Source organism: Humulus lupulus, chromosome 8 (genome assembly GCF_963169125.1).
Source record: "Humulus lupulus chromosome 8, drHumLupu1.1, whole genome shotgun sequence".
In the NCBI taxonomy this organism is placed as follows: domain Eukaryota; kingdom Viridiplantae; phylum Streptophyta; class Magnoliopsida; order Rosales; family Cannabaceae; genus Humulus; species Humulus lupulus.
Window position 1 is genome coordinate 18,627,987 of NC_084800.1, and position 25,554 is coordinate 18,653,540.

General features: G+C 36.1%; 1 protein-coding gene and 1 long non-coding RNA gene across 8 annotated transcripts; one reads left to right on the top strand and one right to left on the bottom strand.

Annotated features, from left to right (window-relative positions):
* Positions 1–548: 548 nt before the first annotated feature.
* On the top strand, positions 549–3,089 carry LOC133794965 (uncharacterized). Of its 2 annotated transcripts, none has more exons than XR_009875334.1 (2): positions 549–870; positions 1,174–3,089. It is a non-coding gene; the product is annotated as an uncharacterized LOC133794965 (long non-coding RNA). The 2 variants fall into 2 exon arrangements; XR_009875335.1 differs by lacking the exon at positions 549–870 and adding an exon at positions 887–1,061.
* A 650-nt stretch (positions 3,090–3,739) lies between these two features.
* Positions 3,740–8,462, bottom strand: LOC133794964 (probable beta-1,3-galactosyltransferase 2). 6 transcript variants are annotated; one of them, XM_062232409.1, is made up of 12 exons: positions 7,941–8,447; positions 7,682–7,811; positions 6,993–7,155; positions 6,806–6,867; positions 6,485–6,696; positions 6,327–6,390; positions 6,119–6,191; positions 5,718–5,838; positions 5,466–5,553; positions 5,262–5,387; positions 5,047–5,156; positions 3,740–4,416 (listed from the first exon to the last, which is right to left on the bottom strand). In XM_062232409.1, the coding sequence occupies exons 2-12, from the start codon at positions 7,801–7,803 to the stop codon at positions 4,268–4,270; spliced, it is 1,290 nt and encodes a 429-aa protein (XP_062088393.1). In that variant the 5' UTR covers positions 7,804–7,811; positions 7,941–8,447; the 3' UTR covers positions 3,740–4,267. The 6 variants fall into 6 exon arrangements, with proteins under 6 accessions (XP_062088393.1, XP_062088392.1, XP_062088394.1 ...); XM_062232408.1 differs by having other exon boundaries at positions 7,682–7,821; positions 7,941–8,446; XM_062232410.1 differs by having other exon boundaries at positions 6,993–7,131; positions 7,682–7,821; positions 7,941–8,445.
* Between the last annotated feature and the right edge of the window lie 17,092 nt (positions 8,463–25,554).

Consider the following 25,554-nt stretch of genomic DNA (forward strand, 5'->3'; position numbering starts at 1 on the left):
AATATTTATAATTTTACACCCACCTTGTTTTTCTTCATTTATTATTAGCAAAATATCAACTTATTTATTTTTCTATATTTTTTTTTAATTCAATCCTATTTGCTAATTAATTAATATAACTTCTTTAGAATATTGCATTAGATAAAAATACAAAAGTAGTGGACTCTATATTTTCATTTTCATTTAAAAATGATAGGCCTTTTTTCTCCAATATATATATATATATATATATATTGACATGCATGATGATGATGTTATACAAGAGTCACTTATTGATTATCCAAATTGCTATATATAAATATAAATATAAATGACTTTTTCTTCAATTTTCAGTTGTTTGAACATGCTTTTTCTAAAGACGTCGATCCCACGGAGCTCCATGTTTTTTGTTTTGTTCGAAAAGTTACTCTAAGGTGAACTATTAAATTACTTTATATAAGATAATATATCTTAAATCATTTTCACCAAACCAATTAATAACATCCAAAGGAGCCTTATTTCCTAAGCTTTTTTAATTTCAAACGTAAACAATGTCGTCATAATAATTTAAATATAGATATATATTTATATAAATTGAAAGCTGATGAACACAACTCAAACACATCCTATATTAATTATTGTTTGTAAGCTTTAACTTCAATTAACATAAATAGGCGCCTCTTTTACGTTGTAGGGTTGGTGGATTATATTCAATGCCCCAGCATTTTCAGAGGTCACGCCCCACCTTCCATTTTTTGATCTTCAATCTCTCTCTCTCTCTCTCTCATAAAAAATAATAAAAAAAAAAGATTCTCTTCTCATCAAAGTAGCTCCCAAAGAAGACATGGCATCCTATTCAGTAGTAATACGTACAAGCATTAAAAAACATAGGTAGCCTCAACTCTTCGATTGCTACCCTCTCCTCATGTTTTAGATTTATCCATCTTTTCAAAGTATTATAAATTTGGTTACATGATCAGATCCATCACAATTCCCTTTCTAGCTAGTTCATCTTCACTATATATTATTTCATATATATATATATGTATGTATGTATGTATATATAGCAGCTTTTTTTTGAGGTTGTTAATTTATAGGATATGTTTCTCCAAATCTATACATGCATGTGCACGCATCCATTTATTATTTTGTACTGATTATTACTTGTTTTATGATTTTCTATATACATATTAGGACATTTTCCCAATCAAATCCCGGCCAGAACACACACTCGATCGAAGATTTGTTGAGAAACTACGTACTATTACTAGTACTACTCGGGAGGTTAGCTATATCTATATATATATGTGGGATATTGGTACGGTTCAATCAGAAACTAGTTCTTTATTCTATGTAGAGATCTTTTGTTTGATTGAGCCGTGCCAATATCACATATAATATAATTAAACTACTCTAAATAAATTTATTTATATATAAATATATTCCTAGCTTATAGCAAGTAAAGGGTCCAAATATATATATGTAAGATTTTTTTTGTTTTCTTTTATAATTTTTCATTATAACTACTAGTCTTCAATTTATTTATACCGGCAGTCACAGTACTAAATTTTCCTGGTTTGGAAACTCTTTTCAATACATTTGATCGATTTGCCAATTCTTATATTATTATTAAACCAATATATATAGTTTGGTTTATTATATCATCGAGAACATTTTATTAATTATTTGAATGTCTTAAAGGTAAAAACTCGAAGAAAAAAATCATGCTAGAATATTGTTTCGATCGAGCTTGTATATATCACGTCCCCGATATATTAAATATCAAACAGTTTAAATAGATACTAAATAATAAAAAATATACACAATACAATAAAATCTTAGCAAAAAAAAAAAAATTAACTAATTTTATTTTGCATTTTGTACATGCAATTACACATATTTAGAAAAAAAGAACTAAAATCTTCATTTCTAAAATATTAAGTCTAAAAATATGTGTATTATGATTTTTATTTGGAAATGTTTAATCTCTAAACTCTTGTCTTTAAGATTTATATAAATAAGCATGACCATCATACTAAAGTCTTAATTGTTAAATACTAACTTCAATTAAAAATATATATATATATTAATTAATTATATAATACATATGTCGTAATTAAAAAAATTTGTCACAATTTTTTAATAATTTATTTTGCTTATTATATTATTTCAAACAAAAATTCGCCCCTGCTAAAATTGAACACAAAGTCTGCCACTATCTTAATCCAAACATAATAAAATAAGAAAAACAAACAAACAATAAAGATGGAACTCGCACTTGGAGCAGGCATGGATCGGTTCACACATGATTGATCCCATCCATTTTACTCAACTTGGGGATGGAAGAGCACGGGACGTGGTTCTCTCATGTAGCATATATAGTACATAAGACAACACTTTCTTTCTTGGAAACATCATGTGTGGTATCATTTTGTATTGATATTTTTGTTATAATTATTATATTGATGTTTATATATTTTAATATATTTAATAAATAATTTTGTTATTTAAAATTTTATTCTAGCAAATTATATTTATATCATCGTCAAAAAAGTACGTATATTTCTATTTTAAATATTAAATTTATATAAAAAAAAATAATAACTTATGAATATTATATGGCCAAGTTATAGTAACTACTATTTTGTTTACTGGTACATATATAGCATATTATTTACTTAATCCAATTTCCATCTAGTCATCAAATAACTTAACTACTCTTAGAATTACTTTGTTAGAATTGGATTTTGTGTGGCAGAATATTGATGAAGCCTTAGAGATTATTGAAATGTCAAAGACCCAAAGAGAATTGAAACGAGTCATTAGAGGTCTGAGAATATATGATGATGACTTTTCAATTTCCATGGTCATGACAAGCAACCAAGATCAAATTTGTCCCCCAAACTATGACTAGCTTTTACTTGCTAAAAAAGGAAAACCAATATATATCACTATTGTTACTGTTTTACTTTTGCCATGACATGCTGTAATATTGTTATTCATCCATTTATTGCTTTTAATAATTTTATGCGGTAAATAGATTTACTTTTCATCGGTATTTGATATAAGCACTACCAAATTCTATTATTGATTTCAAAGTTTTATTTCTAGTTCGTGGAGCTCTCTTTTCATTCTAATAAATTCTAGTTGTTTGGACCGTTACCCACTTATTATAATAATTATTACTAGTAATACTGTAGTAGGATAATTGGGGGCTGAATTTTTTTCAAATGTGACATTTTGGTTAATAATAATGATCAATACCTCCAAGAATTCAATTTTAAGTGACAATTTAGCACAAATTGTTGACACCATTTCATTTCAAAATTGCATAGAAATTTCACATGTATCGTACTAAAAAAATGAAACTGAATTGAATTGAATTTTCAACTTTGTAATTGTATCCATCACTTTTCTCAACGAAAAACATTTGGGATTTTGACTTATAATGCTAGACAAAATTAGGACAAATTTAATATATAGACAAATTGGGCCAACTTACAAAATTTCATAATTGAACAGTCAGGTTTGAAAATGTTTTATTATTCAAGTTAACATTCTTTGGTTCAGCTTCTGCTGAGTTAGTTTAAGTTGGTTTTTTTAGCTTTGTTTTGGTTACTTGGTAGTGAAGCCTTGTCATCTTCTTGTTGATCATAGTGGAAGGATTATGACACTAACAATTATTATATGTAGAGACGTTTATTAATAATATAATAAATAGTAACTGTTTACCATAATTGGAAATATCAAAGATGAGATCTAAAGTCTAATCCCAGCATGAATATGATTATCTCATGATTATTGCTTTGACTTAGGAGCCATTAGTACAAATTTGAGAGTCTTGAGATTGACACATTATTGGAACTATACTTAAATTATAAAACAATCGTAATCCTTTCCAAAAATATTTATTTTATTTAATGTATTAAGACTATAATTAAATAAAGAGAACTGAAGCATATATGCTAATTTTGTTATGTCAAAGCTGCCCACAAATATAATGGACCGGAAAACTTGCAACATAGCTCTCCACCAATAAAGAATAGGGTGTCAAAAGTATATCATCTTCATGCTTTTATGGCATCTATTAAGGGGTTTTGATCTGCTCAGAAGAAAATGCAGACAGGCCCCTCAAACGCAGCAGAAATATTCTCTCTTTTGATAAACAGTATTTAGCATGACATTTCCTGTATGTACTTATCTACACTGAGAAAAGAAAATCCAAATGCTTGCTTTCCCCAGGTTTCTCTGTATCTTCTTCTTAATATGAAACAGCAGCTCCTTTTACTCAGGATCTTGCACTCCATATAGCATTCTCGTCTTCACCACAGCGTCGATGAACTTCTGCCATCCTCTCAACAGAATTGCAAATCCCACTGCATCGCCAATCAAATGAAGCAACACAGATGTTGCCAGCCTGAGCCTTCCACTCACAATCTGCAGAAACAAGATATCATCTACCATTCCCGACCAGCACTTTGTCCATATATACTTTTCTTGAAGAAAACAAAAGTTTACTTCTTAACTGTTCTTAAAATACAGGCTACAGGTTCTTCCCCATATGTGTTGCTGATGATAATATGATTGACTGACCAAACTCTTAATCTAGCAGGGACTCATTTTATTTTCTTCCAGTCTCAAGTTGTACTACGAGCTATGTTCTTGTGCCTATGAGGACATAGCTACAATTTGTTCATTTTCACCTCAAAGATTCATGATAGGAGTCCAAGATATTTTTGTGATTGTGAAGAACAGAAACTATACCAAAAAAAAGGAAAACTTAAAAACTGGCTGACTGAATACATGATCAGTTGAACATCCAGTCAACTAAAATTTGCGAACTGACCATAAGGGCACTAGTTCCTTTCAGAGATGAAACTTGCAACTTTAAGGATGATGATTGCATAGACATAGAAATGATGTGGCACCAGTATTACTAATTTCCTCTAGAGAACAACATTTGTAACTACATAAAAATGTTGTGGCACCAAAACATTTCTTAAATGTACGATGAAGATGAAGGACATCAAGAAAAGAAAAAAAAGTAATAAAGAATTTCCAATTCACCTGGTGGGGTGCCACAACAAAGTCTCCTCTCATCCACATAATCCACGTCTAAACCAATAAACCAAGACCCTGTTGAAACATCTTCATTGGCATATTTGTGCAGCAGATCTCTGAGAGAATCAAGCAATAAAATTATAGCCTAGTTGCCAATGCATTCATTATAGCAATCATAGAACTTAATTTTGACTCTACTAAGTATGACTGAGAGAACTTACTGGTTTATTGATATATAAGTGGCTAATTCTTTTGAGATAGCATATAATTGTCCTGTAGCATGACGGAAATACTTGTTCCCTGCTGCACCAAATTTCAAATACTCTGGCTCATGGTATCTCACCCCCCTATTCACAAAAATTATACAATAAAAACCAGATCCCACTATTGCATCAAAATAAAGCCAAATTAAGAATTAAACTTACTTTCGAGCCAGGACTGGACCAGACTTCATACAACCAACATAAACTCGAGATTTCATGCGATGCCTAGATAGTGTTGCCCAAAGTGTGGCTGTCGAAAATAAGAGGCAATACTTTAAATAAAAATAAGAATGGGAAATATAGAGAACAGTAGTAAGAATGAACAGTTTGTCAAATTATATTCACCAGGTTGAAATTATACATGCAAGATATCCGGATGATCAAGTATGCAAAAGAACTCAGACTTCTAATTACCTAAATTAACATGAACATCATCATCAACTTTGACATAAAATTCTGCATCCCACATAGCAACAGCAGTGGAAAAATAGGTTTTTGTCTTGGCTGATAACTCCATGTAACCCTCAACATGATCCTGTGTAAAAGTAAATAAATAATGAGCATTGTCATAAGGCACTATATGGTGCCCAACACCACTTGAGGTGACATTTTATGGGTGGCTGAATTTAATGGTTAATATTTTAAATTACAATATATAGCCTATAGGTCCCAATTTGAATTAAAGTTGTGTTAACCACTTTATGGTGCCTTATAGCATTAATCATAAATTATACACCCTGAACAATGTAGGAAAAAACTGCAGTTCTACATTAAGTTATATTTAGCAGACAAAATTAAATAGATCAGCAACTCACCAGCCTCATGAAGTCTCCCTGCATGAGCTCCTCAGCTTCAATAGCTCTATTTAGAATACCCCCAGATGTTGAACTAATAATAAAAGGAAAACAATAAATAAAAAGTATACTCAGGTCACAAAGCTCATACTAATCAATAACTATGATCTCATTCAATATACAAATATGCTAGGGTTATACTGACTTGGGAAAGAGTATCAAACCTAACCTGCGACCAATAACAAAGCGTATCACTATGCCCTTCTCTTCTTCCAACTTTTTCCTTTTCTCACCTGGTAAGCATAATCCAAGCAGATCTCATTAGTCATAAATAAGCAGCTGAAGCAGCGTGAAAATAATAAGAAAAAGGACAACCATCTAAAGCACCTTGAGGCATCCAAGTCATACGAACCGAATCTCTTCTCTTCCGGCTACTAAATGCTGTATTGATTCCTATAACCATTAAGTATTTTCTTTTTGAGGTTGATTCCAGAGTCTTCGAATTTTCAGATACAGAATAGTCATTATGTACAGTCTCACGGGCTGCCCTAGCAGCTGCTAACTTCATCTCCAAATCTGAAACTGTCTTATTTATCATCCTGCATATCATATCAGCAATATTTGTTGTAGTTCCAGTCAATCAAGAGACTAGAAATTAACAAATGCAAGTCCCTCTACAGCTTAAGGAAAGACACCAGAATGACCTACCGAATGACATGTTGAGTATCGGACAACTCTTGCAGACCATCACTGGATGCATTCTTTACAACCTTTTCCACCATGAGCATAAAATTAGTAATGTCATATAAAATCAAATTTATGTTCATACAACTGAGATTAGAAGAAAGAACGACTTGATTGTATTTATAATTGGAAGTATGATAAACACACTTACAACTTCCGTACTACAACCCTTGGAGTCTATTTTTAACTGGTTATCTCCCACTTCAGATGTTCTTGATGTATTTCTAATTTCAGGCATAATCCACATCCTGCTACGAACATGTTTGATTGCTATTAGAAGCATTTGTAATCTAATCAAGCAAGCAACACCAAAACTATATTGCATAAAGTTGGTTATGGAACAGCATCAATATCTTATGGTAATTAAGTGAAAATGATACAGTTCGCTGCAGGACAATATAATGCGTCCAGTGGCAGAAAACTATATCGGAAGTAACAGAATTTTGAATATCCCTGTTCGCATAGCACGATCTACCAAAGATAATTACGTCCAACACCAGTTCTACGCGATCAATTTTCTAGCAACTATATAAAAGGATATACTAACTACGAAATGTTGAAACAAAATCGTATTTGTTGGAAGCATGTAATCATAAAGTTCTGATATACTAAGCCATAACATGGTATTTGCTCAAAGACGAACAACAAAATTTGACTGAAGAATTAAGAACAGAAACTTCCATTTCAATGCCAGACCATACTACATTACAAGATTCACTAGAAACCCATCAGGTGAGAGCATAAATCTCCAAATATGAAAAATTATCTGAACCCATTTTTCCGAAATGCATAATGTACTCAAAATAGAGTAAGCAATAGAAATCCATTAAAGATGAGTACCTGTTGGTAAAGAACATTCCTGCACAAAAGCTGCCAAAGCACAGCAAAAGAGCCCAATTCCTTCTCATAACATATCTTTTAGCTAAATCACCCGCTATCCCTCCTTTGCTCTTCACCGACATTTTGTTTCCTATAATTTCCTTAGGAAATAGAACAGCAAGAAACTAAATCGAAGGAAAGAGAGACTCGCATATATATTTTTATACACATACAGAACCAAGAAACAGACTTAGATTCACATATGGTCTAGTTTCCGTACCTGTTGAGCATCAACTCTCTCTTAAACAAAATAAAAAAAACAAGAGTGTCGTAGTTGCGCAGAAGAAGACCCATCAACCGCATTCACAGATGAAAGCACCATAAAAATGTAGAAGAATGAATGTTACGCTACTGTCACTCACCACAGCACTCACAGACACAGTGACCGGCAAAAGAAGTGTCCATCTGGCCCAAACCCCATCATTGACCCAAATCCATCATCCAAGACGAACCCACTTCCTTCTTTTCACTTCTCAGTCGAACTAAGTGAAAGCTGCATTAACTGTATCTGAGTCTAACACTTCCTCAAAAGAAGACTCAAAATTCAGACCATAAAAGACCAGATTTTGATGAGCATCTCTTCCTTTTTCTGCAGAATATCATAAATATACATACTTGGACAATTCTGGTGAGGTATGTTTTGATTTTTAATGACTGGATGTGGAATTCTCAACGTTTTCAACTGCCAATTCCAGGAATTATGAGGTTAAGTCGTTTTATTGCGAGAGGAGTTCAGTCACTTTCTTCATAAACATTTTTTGGTCGTCGTTTTCCAATGTAGATCAACAGTTCATGTGTCGTTGTCTTGTTGTTTTGTTTTTGCTAATATATGTTTATTTTTTAGTTATTTACGCAATTAATTTCAATTTATATCCGCTTAAAGATTGCTCAGGAAACTCTCTATTGAAATAATTTTATACTCTCTTTTATTCATCCATCACATATATATGTTATTACACTACATGTTATTATATTAAGATAGTAAAATGAGCATTTCTCATTTTTAATTAGTATGTGCATTAATAAATTATATTGTTTTAACCACTCTCATAATTGTACTAATGAATGAATAATAATGATTTTCACTCACTCACATGCCAAAATAATACTTTTTTTTTACAATACAAAAATAGCAGTTTAAGACTTGTTGGGAAATTTTTTACTAACCATCTTGATTATATATGTTTTTTTCGCATGTATTGAATTACTAGTCTTGATATTATATTAGCAAGTTATTATATATGTTTTTTTCACATGTTATTATATTCAACCCGGGTCTTTTATGCAGCTCGAGTACAGTTGGCTAGCTAAGAACAGTACTAAAGAATCCACAAGTTGATATTTCCTCTGCGAAGGCAGTACGACTCCCCAGGTAATAACACAAGTTGAGCAATATGAAGCATTAAGGTACGGGCTGGAGATGGATATAAAACACAGCATCCTGGATACGAGCTGGCGTTATGTTCAGGTCGTGGTACTCTGACAACCTGCCATGTCCAAGAGTCTTTATAAACCTGGATACGTTATTTATAAGCGTGCGTGGTCAGACATTACATGTCTGTTATTCTTGAATTCTCGGACACGTAACATAAACGTGCATGATCAAATATCACATGTCTGATTATGCCAGACGACCCATGATCAATTTTTCCTAATGATTAGACCATACCTTAATATATATTGTAATATTCATCATTTGTGCAAGACAGGTCACATATAAGATGGGTATCCACGTGATGACCCCTGCACCTATCCTAGGATGGTTCTTCTATAAATACCAAGACCTTGGATAGAAAAGGGGTTGAGTTTTCTCTGTGTAATGCGAATACTCTGTCAAAATATAGAGAGATATACAATAATAATATCGACTCGTGGACTAGGGAGATTTTAGCCTCCGAACCACGTAAAAAGGAACAAGTGTTCTTACTATATCATTTTAAGCAACCTTAAGAGTTATTATTCTTATTACGGTTTATCCTTAAGCACTAGTTTATTCCAGCTAATTACGTAATACACTATTGGCGAAAAACTGCGTCAACAACTATGTAGAAGTAATGTGTAATATACGTTTGCTTAATTTTAAAATTGTAAACATTGCTTATAATTTTAATACAAATTGATTCACTATTTTTTTTAAATATATATATATATAATAGAATGAGTTATAGTTATATAGTATATATAAATATTTATATTAATAATATCTCTATATATGACATCTAAATACAAAGTTGACATAAATATATATTTACATGGCTACATGACATATATATAAAATACAATAATATTTAAAAATAAATTAATAATAGAGATAAAATAAGAATTAAAAAAGTCATAGTGTAGACAATAATATACATGCAGCAACTATTTTTAGTTTCTAATGTATATCACAATATCCTTTGGTGAATTTGATGAAAAAAAAAACTTCAATCACTTGATAAAAAAACAAGCTATCATGCAAATTTATAAGATAAAAAAATGATATGTATGTCTTCACTATTTTTAAATAAATATGATTTAATTATTTAAATTATCATAAAATATCTTAAAAATATCTTATTTTAATTAATTTTTTTTTTTTAAGTTTATGTTTGTTCTAGTTTTTTAATTTAGCAGTGACAACAAAATATTATATATTATATGTTTAATATGATATTAAGTTTAAGTTTAATTAAATTTTATTTAAGTTATATAATATATGGTTTTATTATTTTTAAATAACTATCATTGTAAAATATCCCAAAAATATCATATTTTAATTTGTTTAATTATTTATTTAATTTTATTTACATTTAAGTCATGTTTACAATCTATTGTTAAATATAATAATATTTGTTAAATATAAGAATATTTCGTTAAAGTTAACAACAAAAAATAAAAAACCGTTAAAATTAATAATTTCCGTTATCTGAAAATAACAGCATACATGTAACGTCCCAAATTTCCTAATAAGGCTTAGGGCCTTGATTAGGAGGTCAGGATTGAAAAATTATGGAATTATGTGATTATGTTATATATATGTGCATCATTATGTGATTATGTGAGTTATATTGTAATATGACTTGATATGCATGTGGGCTTATTTATGATTAATTGGGCAATTGTTGTAATTTGACCCGTTGTGTGTATATTTGGCATATTTGTTGTTGACCCTTGTTTTGGTCAACTGACACGGAGTCAAATGCTTGATGTGATGGAATGTGTTGAAATAGATCTAATGGAAAGAATAGTAAACGACACAACAAATTATAGTGGTTCGGCCCCACGAATTGGTAATGACCTACGTCCACTTAAGTTATTATTGATATTAATTCTCAAAGGAGTGATCAAAAAACTAGGAATCTCTAAGTTTCACAAGCCTTCGAAGGATGAATAATACAATCGTCAGATAATAGCTCTAATTCTCTTGTAAAGCATAAACTTAAATCAGCCAAAAGTCCCTTCCTTGAGCTATTTTTATCTATTTATAGGCTCAAGGAGGATTACATGAATTTGTTACAGATATTCTCTCTAAAATAATCGGATCATCAGATATCATGGGAGATAATCTCGGATATGATTACAATTGTACAAAATTATCTCAAAAGATACGGAGTATACGACCAAGCTGGTCGTATATAAAATCTAAATATCATGTCAGGGGAATCTCACTGGTCGATGGTCGAACAGAACTTCTGCCAGGTGTCAGCCACGTATTAAAAATGTCTGACACGTCATCCACGTCTGCTTTTTGGATAATATTTGCCTCCCAAGTTTATTTATTACGACCAGCAATAAATAAGCTTTTAGGAAAATGACTATTCGATTACCCCACAAAATCTGTCAGAGTAGTTCGTGCCCCCTCGGAAAAAGTGACCTACTCACATCTAATCATGCCCTTTCGGTTCCCAAGTAATCCTATGATGGCTATCACTCTTCCCCACACCTTCATTGCATCAAAACACAGCCCAAACCCTGATGAAAAGCATCGCAATAAATCACAAACTTTTCCTAATCTGTCGGAAGACTCAGAATCGGAGCTGTAATCAATCTCTGCTTCAGTTCCTGGAAGCTATTCTCACATTTATCTGACCACACAAATTTCTGACTCTTGCGTGTCAGCTCAGTCAAAGCAATAGCAATCTTCGAGAACCCTTCCACGAAATGCCTGTAATGACCTGCCAATCCAAGGAAACTTCTAATCTCAGAAGCATTCTTTGGCCTTGGCCAATCTCTGACCACTTCGATCTTCGCTGGAACTACCTTAATCCCCTCCTTACTGACAATGTGTCCAAGAAAGGATACCTGAGACAACCAGAATTCACACTTCTTGAATTTAGCAAACAGCCTGTGTTCTCTCAGTCTCTGTAGAACCAACCTCAGATGATACTCATGCTCTAACTCAGTCTGAGAATACACCAGAATATCATCGATGAAGACGATCACAAACTAGTCCAGATAATCCTTAAACACTCTGTTCATTAGATCCATGAAAGAATCAGGGGCATTAGTCAATCCAAATGACATAACTAGGAACTCATAATGCTCATACCTGGTACGAAAAGCAGTCTTCGATATGTCTCCTTCCTTGACCCTCAACTGATGATAACCAGAACGAAGGTCGATCTTTGAGAATACGTTCTTACCTTACAACTGATCGAACAGATCATCTATCCTTGGCAAATGATACTTATTCTTAATTGTCAACTTATTCAGTTCTCTGTAATCAATACACATCCTCAGAGAATCATCCTTCTTCTTCACAAACAGAACTGGCGCACCCCAAGGTGAGAAACTAGGTATGATAAAACCCAAATCTAACAGCTCTTACAACTGTACCTTTAATTCTTTCAACTCAGCTGGGGCCATTCTGTAAGGCGCTCTAGACAATGGCTCCGTCCCTGGTGCTAGTTCTATAACGAACTCAATTTCTCTATGTGGTGGCAACCCTGGCAAATCTTCTAGAAACACATCCAGGAATTCACATACAAGTCTAGTATCCTCTGGTCTCACTGGCATGACCTGAGTGGTATCAACCACACTGGCTAAGAATCCAATGCAACCTCTTTGCAATAAATCCCTGGCCCTCAACACAGAAATCATAGGAATGTGAGGTTCATGCACAGCACCAACAAACACAAAAGGATCCTCACCTTCAGGCTCAAAGTGACCATCTTCCTTCTGCAATCAATAGTTGCCCCATACTTTGCCAACCAATCCATACCCAGTATCATATCAAAGTCAGTCATAACCAACTCTATTAAGTCCACTGACAACTCTCTGCACTCCACCGTCGCTGGCAAAGATCTGACCCATCTCCTGGATACCACTAACTCTCCAGTGGGTAACAAAGTACCAAATCCCACAGCATAGAAATCACAAGGTCTACACAGTCTATCAATAATACTACTAGCAACAAAGGAATGTGTAGCACCTGAATCAATCAACACATTATAAGCGGTTCCAGCACTAAGAAGCTGACCTGTAACAACTGAAGGAGAAGCCTCAGCTTCTGCTTGTGTCAACGTGAACACTCGAGCTGGGGCCGAGCTGTCCACCATCCTGGGTTCTTCTTTCCCTACTTGAGGGCAATCTTTCTTAAGATGACCCACTGCTCCACACAAGTAGCAGGCCTTTGCCCTACACTCTCCCAAATGACGCCTCTTGCATCTAGGGCATTCAGGACGAGTCTTCCAGGCTTCACTACCCCAGGACGACCCATTGTAATACCACGAGGCCTCCTGTCAGGACCTGGAACTGGGAAGGTATCAGGAACCTTCCTCTTCTGATCATTGGGGCCAACACCCCTACCAGAACCCACAAATGGAGGAACTGTCCTCCTGAAATCCTTTCTGGCTGCATTGTCACGCTAGATCTTGATCTCTGCACTCTCAGCTGTGAATGCCTTCTCAACCACCTGTGCATAGGTAGTAACCCCTGCCACAGTGGTAATACGAACATCATGGGCTAGTCTGGGCTGTAGCCCCTGTAGGAATCTCTCTCTCCTGGTCCCATCAGTGGGCACCAGTTCCTTGGCAAACTTTGCCAAACGGTCAAACTTTGCCAAACGGTCAAACTTTAAGGCATACTCAGTAACTGATATACTTCCCTAAAGTAGCCTAATAAATTCCTCAGCTTTAGCTGCCCTGATAGCATCATTGTAATACTTTTCATTAAACAAGGTCTGAAACTCTTCCCAGCTCAGGGCATTCACATTCTTGGTCTGGGTAATCACTTCCCACCAAATCCGGGCATCCTCCCGAAACATATAGGTAGCACAGGCCACCCTCTCATTACCAGTTACCCTCATAAAGTCAAGGATAGTGGTAATCATGCTCATCCATTGTTCTGCCTTGGCAGGATCTGCACTGCCCAAAAAACAAGAGATTGTTGCTTCCTGAACCTTTCATAAAGAGGTTCCCATTTATTTCCTACCTCAGGCAGTTGCTCTGCCACTGGCACTGACACAGAAGATACCTCTGATACACCAACCACTGCAGGCACTTGTTGTTGTCTCAAGAGACGAAGCTCTTCTCCCTGTTTCAACACTGTAGCATGTAGCTCATTAAACAACTGCTGCCAGTTTGCAGGAGCTGGCTGTGGAATCTAAGACTGGTCATTTTCCTAACCCTGACTGTTATTGTTATTCTGGCCCTGATCACTTTGGCCAGCTGAAGTGTCTGTCTGCCCTGGGTTCATTCTTATTTCTGATATACCTTGCTGAAACATTGATCAATACGACCAGTCAGGTAGTAATAACTAAACCTCTTGCCACCTCACGGTCCAAGAACAAGCAGACAATTATCATATTCCACAATCATTCAATTATTCAAGCAGATACATGTTTATAGCATTCAACACTCAGCATGTATCACATAATAATTCATATCCAACAATACTAATGAGTATGCTCCAGCAATTTCAGTATTAATTAGCACACAGTTGCTGAGGATATAACATTTCAGGGGCACAGGTTCAATATGGTGTCTCATGCATACAGGTAAAGCATATATACCACATTTAGGCAATTATGCACATAACTACCTAAATAGTTACCAAACCATGAGTCGAGCTTGACTTCAGTGATGTGTGTACATGCCCAGCCAGTCTACAGGAACCTTAACCTTGGCATTGCTCTGATACCAAGTTGTAACGCCCTGGTTACCTTAGAATAGTTACGGTGAACCGGAAATTTGACTCATTGCCTAAGTCCTTTGGTTAAAAACGTGTTAACAGGTTAAGGTGGAAACCAATAAAAAGGAAAGGATATGTTTTATTTAATACATAAACCCGACAACCTAAGCGGCAAAAATAGGGTAAACCCCCCCGAGTTCCTCTGAGAACTCCTTGGCCGTAGTGGTCAAGCGGCCGCATATGTACACAACACCACCTAAGCTCTCCACTCAAGGCTGGGTGAGCTTTTCTTTCCCTTTACCTGCACCACATAGCACCCATGAGTCAAAGCCCAGCAAGAAAACACAGTATTGTATATATAAATATTATCAAATGATTATCATTATAATCACACGGAGCTCATAGCTCTCAAACAAATGAGTGAATATCACTTGAGGTTCTGGTAAACCATACTGAGTGACTGACAAGCAAGTCACTAAATTAAACAGAAGAGTGGCTGCTGGGTAAGCCACTAGCCTTCACAAATGAGAGACTGATGGGTAAGTCTCTAACTTAACAAATGAGTGACTGATGGGTAAGCCACACAAGCGCTTATAATATTCATCGAACTTGAGGTCGGTCCGGCATTAATGCTCTTTGAGTCATCCAATGCAGAAAGTCGATTAGATCTAATATTTATTGGCTTGCGTGGAACACGCGAAGGCTGTCTTGACTAATGAGTCAGCGCTATGTGCCCAGTGCCCAGTACCACTGCCGAACCTGACTAATCGGTCACAGCTTCACAGTTCATACTAGCACCTTTGCCAAATCTGACTAATGAGTCAGTACCATGCACAAGTGAGCAACATTTGCTAAGCATTAAATATTCAATCCATGTCCATATTTACACAACCAACATGCCTCATGAATAACCATGCATGTCACATATGGGGTGCAGTTTTCTTACCTCTGGTTCGAGCTAGAATGAATAAAAGAACGACCCTTGAGAACGATCAAAATTTTGGTCCTTTAGTGGTTACCTGGTCATAACCAATTATGGGATTCCATCAATAAAATGAATAACAAAGAGTTCCTAAACCAAAACCTAGCCTCCGAGACATCAAACACTACTAAACCGGGTAGTAGGATCGACCCCGAGGCCTAAGGCTTGAATCCCCAAGCTAAAAACTCATTTCTAACCAAAAATGCCCTATGGGCCGCGGCCCTCCCTAGCCGCGCCGCGGCTCGCCCCTCAGACAGAGGCGGCCTTCCCTACTAAGCAACGTGGGCCGCGGCTCATTACGCAAAACAGCAAGAACCAGAATTTCTCCCCTGCGTTCTTCCTTGAAACCAACCCTTCAAACCAATCCCAAACATCAACCTAACACCAAATTCAACCTCTAAGCTTCATCTACATCTCACCCTCATCAAAACCCAAGTTAAACACCAACCTAACTTCCATTAATTCTAACTATCCACCAAGGAATTACAAACTGAAAACTTAAACCAAAACAGAGTAAAACCAGAAAACTAATGGCTGAAACTCACCTCAAACTTGAGATTAAACCCCCTTCAATGGATGAACCAACCCTATGAACTCAGCTCCTTGATCTCCTAGCTTGATTCCTCACTTTAAGCTCAAAAACTCCAAAGGAAGACAAAGAGAAGGTGATGTACGGGAAGGAGAATTCTTTGCTCTGTTTTGTTCTGTTTTTCTACAGCCAACTAAAGCCTCATATAAATCCAAACCAAATGACCTAAATGCCCCTAGGTCATTTAAGGTTTCTAAAGTCATCCCAAGGGTAAAATCGATATTTTCCACCTATCTCGTTAATCATAATTAACGCTCTCCAATTTTCGCTAATATCAATAACCCCAAACACTAATAATTCATATCCCATTACCCTTTAATGCCCAGTAACGCTCTAATCATTAAAATCACCCCAAGACTCCTCCCGAGCCTCGAACTTAAACCTGTTATGACCAGACCACTAATTAACATACCATGGTCGTCTCATGCCGAATGGCTCGAACAAACCCACATCATAATGTGGTCCCAACATATATCACCAACATGCATACAAATATACAATTTACCCTCAACGGGCCAAATTACCATCACACCCCTGTAATTAGAAATATGGACTCACATGCATGCATTTAACATCATATTATAATATAATCCACTTATACATGCATTTTATCAATTAATGGCATAATTAAACAAGTATGGCCCTCCCGGCCTACTATTCCCGCCATTAAACCACATCGGAGAATTCGGGGCATTACAGTAATCTTTTCTTTTCTTTTGTTTCAAACACTTTACTTTATTTGTAACCTTTTGCTTAAAGTTGTATTTTACTATTATCTTCTTCTTCATTTTCTTTGTTTATTTGTAATTTTTAGTTATAGAGTTGTAACTCTTTTTAATCAATCATTATTTATTTGTAATATATTGCATAGAGTTGTAATTTATTATTATTTCCATTGAGGCAAAATACATATTTTCCTAACACAATGTCCGCAGATCCTGATACATCTTCGTGGTGCCTGGATGGAGTGAGTACGGTGTAGTATGGGATTCATCGAGTATCTCTCGTCTAACCCCCATATTAGTCGGGACACAGATCCGACCCTTATACCGTAATAACCCAGTCTCTGAAATAGAATAGTCGTTAGCCACTCCAGCTAAGAAATTCCCTCTAACTTCCTGCAACTATGCATCAACCAACTGACCCTCTTTAATTCGTTCTAGCAAGGTCGACTGTAAGGTAATATTGTCCAATCGGCCCACAACCAATTCTATCCTCGCTCTGAACATCTCCTCGGGAAATTTTCTTGATATCTGTGCAGCGCTAAACAATTGTCCTGGGCCCCTTCAGCTCAATGCATCTGCCACTACATTGGCTTTCCCTGGGTGGTAAAGGATATCACAATCATAATCATTCACCAACTCTAGCCAACGCCTCTGCCTCATGTTCAGATCCTTCTAGGTGAAGAAGTACTTCAAACTCCTATGATCGGTGTATATCTCGCACTTCTCCCCATACAGATAATTTCGCCGCACTTTCAGTGCGAATACCACTGCTGCCAATTCCAGATCATGAGTAGTGTACCACTGCTCATACTCTTTCAGTTGTCGTGATGCATAAGCGATAACCTTCTCATTCTGCATCAACATGCATTCAAAACCCAATCTCGATGCGTCACAATATACCACAAACTTCCCTCCATCCGAAGGGAGACTCAACACCAGTGTCGTAATCAGTCGCCGCTTCAATTCCTGGAAGCTATTCTCACACTTTTCTGACCAGATGAACTTCAGATTCTTCCTTGTCAATTTTGTCATCGATGCAGCAATCTTCAAAATCCCTTCCACGAACTGCCTATAATATCCCGCTAATCCAAGGAAGCTCCTAACCTCTGAGGTGTTCCTTGGCCTCGGCCAATCTCTTACTGCCTCCACCTTAGCTGGATCCACCTTAATCCCATCTTCATCGAAAATATGTCCAAGGAATGTCACTTTTGGTAGCCAAAACTCACACTTCTTAAACTTGTCGTACAACTGGTGCTTTCTCAGCCTCTGCAAGACCTGTTGGAGATGTTGTTTATGGTCTGCCTCTGAACTGGAATAAACCAAAATGTCGTCGATGAAGACAATCACAAACTGATCCAGGAATTCCTTGAACACCCTGTTCATCTAATCCATGAATGCTGCTGGGCATTGGTCAAACCAAACGACATGACCAGGAACTCATAATTACCGTACCTTGCTCGGAAGGTCGTCTTCGGTATATCCTCATCCTTGATCCTCAGCTGGTGATAACCAGATAGAAGATCAATCTTCCAGAACACCATCTTTCCCTGCAGCTAATCGAACAGGTCATCGATCCTTGGTAAAGGGTATTTATTCTTTATGGTCAACTTGTTCAGTTCCCGGTAGTCTATACACATCCTTAAAGTCCCGTCCTTCTTCTTTACAAACAAAATTGGAGCACTCCATGGTGAGTAGCTAGGCCTGATAAACCCCAAATCTAGAAGCTCCTGCAATTGTATCTTCAATTCTTTCAGTTCCGTCAGAGCCATCCTATAAGCTGCCCTCAGTGTAAGGCTAGTTACTCAGAGTCAGGGCTAAAAGGCTCCAGTGATTGGAACGTCATATAGCTTAAGGCGTAGGATCTCAGATTGACTTAATAGTCATCTATTCAGGGCGCAGGACCCTAGATTGACTTAACAGTCATCTACTTAGGGCGCATGACCCCATAATCATTTATTTGTACTTGCATGCATGCATGAATAGGGTTATTACTGCTAAGAATGCTTATTATGATTTGATAACATGTTATTAACTGCTTATGAGCATGTTTGAGTTTTCTTGCTGAGCCTCGGCTCACGGGTGATATATGGTGCAAGTAAAGGTAAAGGTAAAAGAAAGTTGGACTATCCTTGAGTTGGAGAGTTTAGGTGACGATGTGTACATATGCGACTGCTTGACCAACACGGCCGAGGGTTTAAATAGGAATTAGGGTTAAACCCTATTTTGTCGCTTAAGTCGGCTGGTTGTAAATCTTTTATTGTAATTAACCTTTTAAATGTATTTTGGGATCCCAATGTATACAGTAAACATTTTAGTAAAACGTTTGTATCATTGATAAAAAAATTTAACCCTAAACTATTAATCACATTTAGTTACATGATTATGGTCAAATGACTCATTTAACGAGTTTAGCACTATTTAAAATACACAGTGTAATCATCCCTGGGTAGTAGGGCGTTACAATACGCTTGCACCTCTACATGTTACCTAATCTAAAATGAAGAACATAAAGAACATGCATAAGAACATTCAAAGGAAAACAAATGGGAGAAAACTTACCTCTTGAGAGCTCTTCCATTCCACACCTTTGATGGACCCAAAATGGGTATGTTTTAAAAATTTATACTCGCAAGCGTACAGATCGTATATGGAATATAGTGTTTATGTAAGCATGAGATCGAACCCAAAGGAGTTGTCTAAAATAAAAAAGAAAACTATTTTAAATCAAAATTAACACATTCTAACCTAGCTCCAATGATTGATGAGAGGATAAAATACAATAATAAAGATATTAAAGACAAATATATAAACATATATTAAAAGTAAAAATCAAGATGGTAGAAGAAGGATTATTAAGATAATAGAATCCACAAAATATAAGTTCAAAAATATTTAAAAGTACATTGATTCCCAAGTTTTAGTGATAGTTAAAATAAGTCAAACTACCATTTTCCAAATAGATTTATAATTTTAAGCACAAATTACTTATAAAAATATATGATTTTTCTTCACTTTTCAAAAAGTATAATTTCAAAGTATTTATTGTGAATTAACCTAATGAAACAACAAAAAAAATCAAATAACATTATTTATAAGGCAAAACATAACATTTTTGTTCTAAGCATGGATGTGTATAATTTAATGACACATCTTACACAAAGAATATAATGTTTGTGCACTAATGAAGAACAAAGTGTAAATATGTGCTAACAATCCAAAATACATGATATTTAAGATGAAAGAAGATATTTGAAAAAGAAAAATCCATAAACTTTGTTGCACAAAATGGGAAATCAACATACAAAATAAATACTATCTAGTTACATATTATTTCATCATCACCTTAATAATCTTAAAAAGATTAGAAACTCATACCTAGAATAGAAATTACAAACCAAAAAATTACAAACATAAATAGGAAAATTTGGAGGAGAAACCCCAAAATTTTTCTTCTAAAAACTCATAGAAAAAATGACAAAAAAAAGAAGAAGAAGATGATGAGAGTATAGAGGTCTTGAAATATGGTAAGTGTCTAGTGTAACCTCTCTCTCAAATTAGCACTCCCAAATCCCTTATTTATAGCAAAAAAAAAAAGGTATTAAAATAATCAATTTAAATTAATTAAATTGATTAAATTAATAATAATATGGAAAATAAGGATAAATTATATGGTGTAATGATGATTTTTGGGTAAAATGTATAGAAAAGTTTGGGTAAAAAAATGGTATTTTTGGACAAGGGGACATTGTTGCGCTCAAGACAATTGGAGGCATTGTGGTGGCTGGCTGGCTGCAGGGAAATGGTTGTGTGGGCTGCTGGTGGTGTACAGGCCCAGGCGTGGGCAGCTGGTGGAGTTGGTGGCAAGTTGGCATGGCCTGGCTAAAGCAAGGAAGCAGCTGGATTGGTGCACAGCTGGAGGAGCAGGGAGGAAGCGTGATGGGGTGCTGTGAGGTGGGCCTGGTGGTGCCTGATTTTCCCTGGCATGGGCTCAGCGTGATGGGCTGGGCTTCTGGAGGCAGGCCCAACGACTGTTGGGAAGCAGGTGGCACGAGCTGGTGGAATTGGGCCTGGGGAGGCAGGCTAATTTCCTTTGTTTTTTTTCTTCACAAAAATGCCACTTTTTTCATCATCCTTCTTGCTTTTCAAGAGCAAATAAAATACAACAAATTCCCTATAAAACAAACATAAATTAAATTAAAACTAAATATTTTCAATAATAAAATATACAACAAAATTTCCATGAAAATATTAATTAAAACTTAATTTACTTAAACATTTAAGCTCAAAATTACATCATTTTACTCCTAACTTAACAATATTAATTTTAAATAATTAAACCATTACATTTTATAATAATATAACTATAAAAATACACAAAAATCTATAAAATTAAAATAAATCTAATAAATTCAAAATTACTTAAAAACTCAAAAACTAAGAAACAATTAGCATAAAATGTGGTAAAATAATTCTATTTCGTTGAGTTATCAACCTTGCACCTCCCCTCCAAGCATTCCTCAAATGTGTGCAAACGTGGAAAACAAACTCCCCTTATATAGGCATATAACCCCGTCAGATGGATGCCAAGTGTCAAACATCAGAAGGCCATACCAAAGGATACTCAAATTTCCCTAAGACACATTAAAAGGGTTGGGAAACTAGGGAAACTCGGCAAGCCACTTGACAATGTGTTTGGGAAACTAGGCGATACACTCGGCCACCCAGGCAGAGCACTCGCCCCGCTCGACCGTCTCTCCCGGGCACACAACCTCATTGGCAGGCCACTCGGCCTGGGCGCGTGAATCACTCGGCCGTCCAGGCGGACCACTCGACTGTCTCTCCTGAGCATGCAACCGCCTAGCAGGCCACATGGCCTGACTCACTCAGCCACCATGCGTGAGCCACTCGGACACCTCGCGGACCACCTGGCTGAGCCATCCAGCCACTCGGCCAGACCGTATGGACGCATAGGGCACTTAGCCACTCCGACCACACGGCTGAGCTGTGACAGTCATAATCCCGTGATCCGCAGAAGGAAAGACGGGGTAAAAAGCTGTGCAATCCCACACCGCCTGGGGAAGGTCAAGTGTGATGATTCTAAGTCTGTGTAGGAATGGGACTACACAGTTGAAGAGAGCTTAAATGGATTGATGGGTACTACCTATATCAACAAGATGCATCTTCTTTTCAGTAGCCCATCACTTGAGAACTCCAAAGTTAAGCGTGCTTGACCTGGAGCAATCTCAAGATGGGTGACCTCCTGGGAAGTTTTCCCAGGAAGTGTGCGAGTGAGGACAAAGCACGTTGGAAAGACTCGTGTTGGTTTGTAGTGCCAGTCGTTGTTCCAGGAAGCCGCCATAGTGACATGGGGCATTACATGAGCCATTCAGCCAAAAGGCCACCCAGCCACTCAGCCACCAGGCTACTCGGACACTTACCCCGCTTGGTCAGGTAACCTTAAGGTCTCATGGTGCTTAAAATTCGACATTATAGACTCTCTAGCTAGAATGAATTCTGACTAAATAGTGAGGGACAAACTGTAGTGCATAAAATTTGTTTGCAATTAAAGTCCAACTAGTCAGCAGGCCCAATAAGCCAGTAAGGCCCCAAACCGATGTAAATAGGCCTGCACATATTGAATAAGCCATCCAAACGGGCCAGCTAGCACCCGAGCCTGAGTTCGGGTGCATTCAATCAGCCAGAGACGTTGAAGCCGTCAAAATACCCGCTCATCTTCCCATAAAAATTGGAGGGGAACCATTGAGAACGGGTCAGATAGGCGAGATAGACGAGAGGAGAATGGAAAGAAGAGGATGACTATAAAAAAGACCATCAAGGGTTGAGAGTGGGGCATCTGATAATCAGTTTAACCTCTTTTACTATTTTATTGAAACGAAGGCTACTCTCTCTAAGCGATCCAGTCAAGCAAGTCGAATCAGTCAGTCTAATCTGACCTCACCGGACTTGACTCAATCGTTCAATCCCGCCGTCGTCGCCACCGCCACTCTAACCATTCCACTACTCATCCATCCATCACTATTTCATTATTTATGTCATAGTTTTGCTACTTTCAATTAGCTTTCGTTACAACCCGACTAACTTGAGTGTCAGAGTCCCTTTGGCTGACACCCCACCGGTGCTCCCAATTGAACTCTCGTCTTTCTCTTTGTTCTTGACAGGTTGCTGGTGTCCATTTAATCAATTGTAGGAAATCACATCTACAGTTATATTCAATTTTTTATTCATCAAAATTCAGTTTAGAGGTATATTTGAACTATTTTACAATATATAGGGTCCAAAAATGAATTTTTTAAAACACAGGGTCCAAAAAGGTATAAACCCAACTAATATTAATTACTGAAATGAGATCTCTATCATTTAGCACCTTGAATCAAACTAAAAGGAAGCCATCATTTTACTTCTACATCAGAAGCTATAGATGTTCATATCTATGATTAACAATTCCACTCAATTATACTATCGAGTTCCCAAGATGTAAGTGTGGGCTAGTCCGTAAGGTAAGCTGGTAACGAACAAGTCAAAGAACTCAAATAATACAATCAGTTAGAATACTAATCACTCAGAATTAAGATTAAATTGACATATGATCAACTATATGATATGACTATAATAGATAATAACGATATGTTTACTTATCCTATCTACTGTCAATATCGGTCCAGTCCGATGTAACAAATACATCCGATCTTATATACTTTGCTAATGTTTTGGAAAGAACATAACACTACAATGTGTAAGTAGATCATATCGTAGATTGACAAGTCAGTGTAAATCATGTGCACTGACTAATCTTAGGACTAACTTATGTTTGAACATTTAGTTACATTTATATTCCACCGTGGTTACGTCCCTATAAATACGATTAGTTATATGCTCGAGATTTAATAGAAGTTTATATTAAACAAACAATCATGAAAATAAAACATGTGAGCAAATTGATTGACCAAGTCAAAAATTGATTTCTATTCTTTTATTGATAATAAAATGAGATTACAAAGAAATTGAGTTTTAATTAGGGTATAAAACCCCAACAGCCCAAACTTAGGTGTAGGATTTACATATAACATGATCTTTGTTTATTTTCATGTAATTTACATATTATCAAACAAACATGCAAATTCCTAGAACATGCACCTATGAAATTGGCATGAACACATAGTAAAGTTATTAGAAACTTACATTGCACAACGGAACTAGAACAACTCCTTCCTTCAGATTCTCCAACCCTTGAATCATGGTAGTAGCAGGGTATAATCAAGAATAGGAACTGGATCAACTACACAATTTTCCTCACCAAGCCTTTGATTAAGCTAGAACTAGTATGGGCTTGTTCTCAACACATCAGATAAGAAATAGATAAGAAAAGAAGACAAAGTGAAAGGATTTGAATGAATGCTCTAGGGAATTGTTCTTATGAATTAAACTTACCTAATTCAATTATGTACAAAACACTAAACTACAGTATCATTTTATAGACTTCACTTAAGCATTATTTTAATGTTTAATTAATTAAAATAATAGATAAAAATCCTTATAGTGGCCGAAATCTACTATGGGCCTTGGGCCTTGGATTTTTTCAATTTAAATTCAAGCCCATTAGACTTAAATTAAAATTTCCTTTTATTTTTACCATAATTAATTAATTAGTTAAATATTTAAATCCTTATTCAAATTAAATATTTATAATTTGAACCTTGCACAGTCCTACAACCATTATCGACATTCAACCATCTATAGATGATCTACTAATGAGACGAGTGTTAATGTAACGCCCTGGCTACCCCATAACAGTTACGGTAAACGGTGGACCGGAAATTTGACTCGTTGCCTGAGTCCTTTGGTCAAAAACGTGCTCTAAGTGTAATTAGCGGGTTAAGGTATAAAACCAATAAAAAGGAAATGGAGATTTTATTACAAACTGCTCTGCAGAGCTAAGCAAAACATTTACAAGTGGTTCTCAGTACAAAATGGTCACTAGTGTTTGAAATTTACAATCCCGCCGACCAAAGCGGCAAAAATAGGGTAGACCCCCTAGTTCCTCTGAGAACTCCTTGGCCGTGGTGGTCAAGCGGCCGCATATGTACACAACACCATATCAGCTCTCCACTCAAGGCTAGGTGAGCTTTTCTTTCCCTTTACCTGCACCACATAGCACCCATGAGCCAAAGCCCAGCAAGAAAACATAATATTTTTCATAACATTATCAAATGATTATCATTATAATCATACTGAATCATAAAGCTTTCAAACAAATGAATAACACATGACTTTAGCGGGAGAGTGGCTGTTAAGTAAGCCACTAGCCTCCAAGCTCTCTTTTCTAGCGGGAGAGTGGCTGCTAGGTAAGCCACCAGCCTCCAAGCTCTGTTTTGTAGCGGAAGAGTGGCTGATGGGTATGCCACTA

Coding starts and splice junctions, on each gene's coding strand:
- LOC133794964 (XM_062232409.1), bottom strand. CDS start 7,803: ATGTCGGTGAAGAGCAAAGGAGGGATAGCGGGTGATTTAGCTAAAAGA. Junction 6,391..6,484: donor TATGACTTGGATGCCTCAAG/GTGCTTTAGATG, acceptor TATGCTTACCAG/GTGAGAAAAGGAAAAAGTTG. Junction 5,839..6,118: donor AGGGAGACTTCATGAGGCTG/GTGAGTTGCTGA, acceptor ACTTTTACACAG/GATCATGTTGAGGGTTACAT.